The sequence below is a fragment of the Teleopsis dalmanni genome, chromosome 1, assembly GCF_002237135.1.
Source record: "Teleopsis dalmanni isolate 2A chromosome 1, ASM223713v2, whole genome shotgun sequence".
Classification (NCBI taxonomy): Eukaryota; Metazoa; Arthropoda; class Insecta; order Diptera; family Diopsidae; genus Teleopsis; species Teleopsis dalmanni.
The window spans coordinates 224,441,757-224,444,627 of record NC_051846.1 but is presented as its reverse complement, the minus strand read 5'-3'; the positions used below and the strand labels follow the sequence as shown (position 1 = coordinate 224,444,627).

Here is a 2,871-nt window from a genome sequence, read left to right as displayed (position 1 = left end):
ACAGAGTTTACGCCTAATGATACTGGTTGTCTTGTTGTCGTCTAAGAACTGCTAGTACTGCTCCTTTGTCAGTGAGTGCGAAGTCTGTGTATCATATTATCTGCTGGACTTAGATGTACCATCCAATCATTTATATCACTCACTTTGGTTCTAAATGGTTTCATAAAACTATAGTTTACAGTTATCATGCATACATCATAAGCGACAATTTAGATAACTTTTTTTGAGGATTTCTAGCTATTAAGTAACATTCCTTAACCCTTAAAAAGTCTTAAAAAATATTCAAATTAAAAAAATTTAATTATGACTTGTTATTATTAAATAATTTTATTTTTCAATTTATTCAAATTATAGATATTAAAATAAACTCAACAACATTATGTGTACATGAATTAAAACAACAAAAAATGAAATATGCAGAGGTTTTTAAAACAAATGCTTAGTATAACTTAGAAGCCCCAGTGAGTGCCGAATCCATCGAAGCTCATATGTGATACCATTTCAGCTGGAGAATAGTGTACAGTCTGACTGGAACCATAAGCAGCAACACCTGGAGCATTATGGCTGTAAGTGGTGGCAGCTGGTCCATGGTTATAGGTGGTTGTTGCGGTAGCTGGAATATCGTGGTGTTGATAGACATGAGCAGCTGGAGCAGGAGCATAAGCAACAGTCTTAGTTACAGCTGGAGCAGCATGTGTATAGACAGCAGCGGTTGGTGCAACCTCATGATGTGTGTAAACAGCTGGTGCAGCTTCTTGATGTGAGTAAACAGCATGTACAGGTTCTTGATGAGCGTAAACGGTTGGTGCAGCTTCATGATGATGAGTGTAAACAGTTGGAGCTGGTGCAGCATAAACAGTTTTGCTAACTACAGGTGTGGCGTGCGTGTAGACGGCAGCACTTGGTGCTGGAGCAGCATATGAAACAGTCTTAGCTATAGCTGGTGTATACACATTGTTGCTAATGCGGGTATCTTCTTTGCGTACACTGGAGTAAGGTGTATCTATAGCTTTCGAGTATTGAGAAATAGTGCCACCGAAAGAGCGTACGACATTTTGATGTGTCGAAGCTACTGCGTCAACAGCGGGATTAGCAATTTTTGCTACCACTGGAGCAGTGTGATAAGCAACTGGACTGAGAACACCAGCGCTGGCTACAGCCAATAAAGCAGATATTAAAACAAATTTGAATGCCATTATTTTTTTTGTTCGTTAGATAAAATTATTTTAATCCAAAAATTTGTTGATTTATTTGTTCAGTAGTAGCTGCGACTATCGACAAATTGAAACTGATGCCTTATCGATTCGACTACCCGAGTTTTATACTTATTTTCGTGATCAATCTTGATTTTTGTAATTTGCAATTTTTGTGGTTATTTTTCTGAAACCAAAATATGCATATAAAAATTTTTTATCTCAATGTTGCCGGCTAAAAATTTTATTATTTTTTTTTATTACTTTTAATTGTTGTAATTGTAAATGAACTTGCTACTACTGCTCCATTTATCTTCAAACTATACGCACTCACACTTGCCTTAGCTTGCTTAGATACTTTTTTCTATAGATTTAACGTGACTTTCAATTTCTGCTTGACTTTTTAAAAAACATTAATTTTATAAAAAAAAATGTGTATATTTATAAAAAAAAAAATAAATCTTATTGTTTATTATATTTTTTTTTAATATAGATACATTTCTGCCAAAGAATCGTGGCATTGCGAGGGTACAAAATTAAATAACCGGCAATCGGCTTAAGTTTACCTTAAATAAATTGATTTTTAATAGATTGAATTGTATCTTTTTATAACTTCATTTTATCAATTTTTTTCTTCAGCATTTTTTCTATCAAATTGTGGTAGTCATTCGCATTGAGTACGCAGCGGGCCACCACGCCGGCTTTTCAAAGTGCTCGAGATAACTGTAAAAGCCTGTCAAAAATTATTAATATTAGTACATTAGTTGCCAATTCGTCGCAGTTCATTGCCAACAATTAGTAACGCAAATAGCAGGTTGTGGGTGCGACACATAGATACACAGATACACTTATACACTTCAAGTTTTTTTGTTGTGTAATGACAATAAATTATATGAGTTTTTATCTAGCAAATGCGGTTTTTCTAGTAATTTTTTCGTATTTTGTTATATATTTTACAGAATTATATAATATTATTTTTAGATACTCTCATACATTAAAAATATTTAACCGGCAAAGTATGATTGGAACAAACATCTTAATTTTAATATTTCTGAACACAACTTATGCTATGGATAAAAACTATGGCCAGTACTTTTATAGTAGTAGATACTTTCTTTTCAGATAATGCAAATCTAACTAACCCTATCAAGTTAGCAGAGGGACACCACATGCAGAAGTGAATTTATCACTTTCTTGGGTACTTATTATAGGTATTATTTCAAACTTACTAAAAAGAGCGGTGTGAAACGTGTTAACACATACGGATGACGTAGTTATGTCGGCTTCAATATTATTTTCCGGTATGATAAGTGATATTATGCAGAGATCTATACTTACGAGAAACATTTAAGTCACATGTTGTAGATTTAGACTCAGCGATAAGCAGACAACATAAAGAATGGGCGTATGCTAACCATTTTCAAGCAAAATTATAGCTCCTCAATCGTTCACCATTCAAAGAAAGCTAAACGAAGAATTTGAAGCGGAAATCATCGTGCTAAATCAATTTGTACATATTACTATCTTACATTTTCTCGATCAATAAAAAATAGAAGTGAATTTAAAAGGAGACTGTTTGGGCTGCGTTCATTTTTTCAGAAATGCAGAAGCATATACCTTCATGAATAATAATGATCTTCGCATGAGTAATAATAGATGAAAATCCTGAGAGGTGGCT

The 2,871-nt window shown here is 33.7% G+C and overlaps 1 protein-coding gene across 1 annotated transcript; it reads right to left on the bottom strand.

The window, feature by feature from the left end:
• Positions 1–449: 449 nt before the first annotated feature.
• Positions 450–1,196, bottom strand: LOC119667843 (pupal cuticle protein C1B-like). Its single transcript, XM_038077183.1, has one exon. The coding sequence runs from the start codon at positions 1,194–1,196 to the stop codon at positions 450–452; it is 747 nt and encodes a 248-aa protein (XP_037933111.1).
• Positions 1,197–2,871: the final 1,675 nt, after the last annotated feature.

Coding starts and splice junctions, on each gene's coding strand:
- LOC119667843 (XM_038077183.1), bottom strand. CDS start 1,196: ATGGCATTCAAATTTGTTTTAATATCTGCTTTATTGGCTGTAGCCAGC.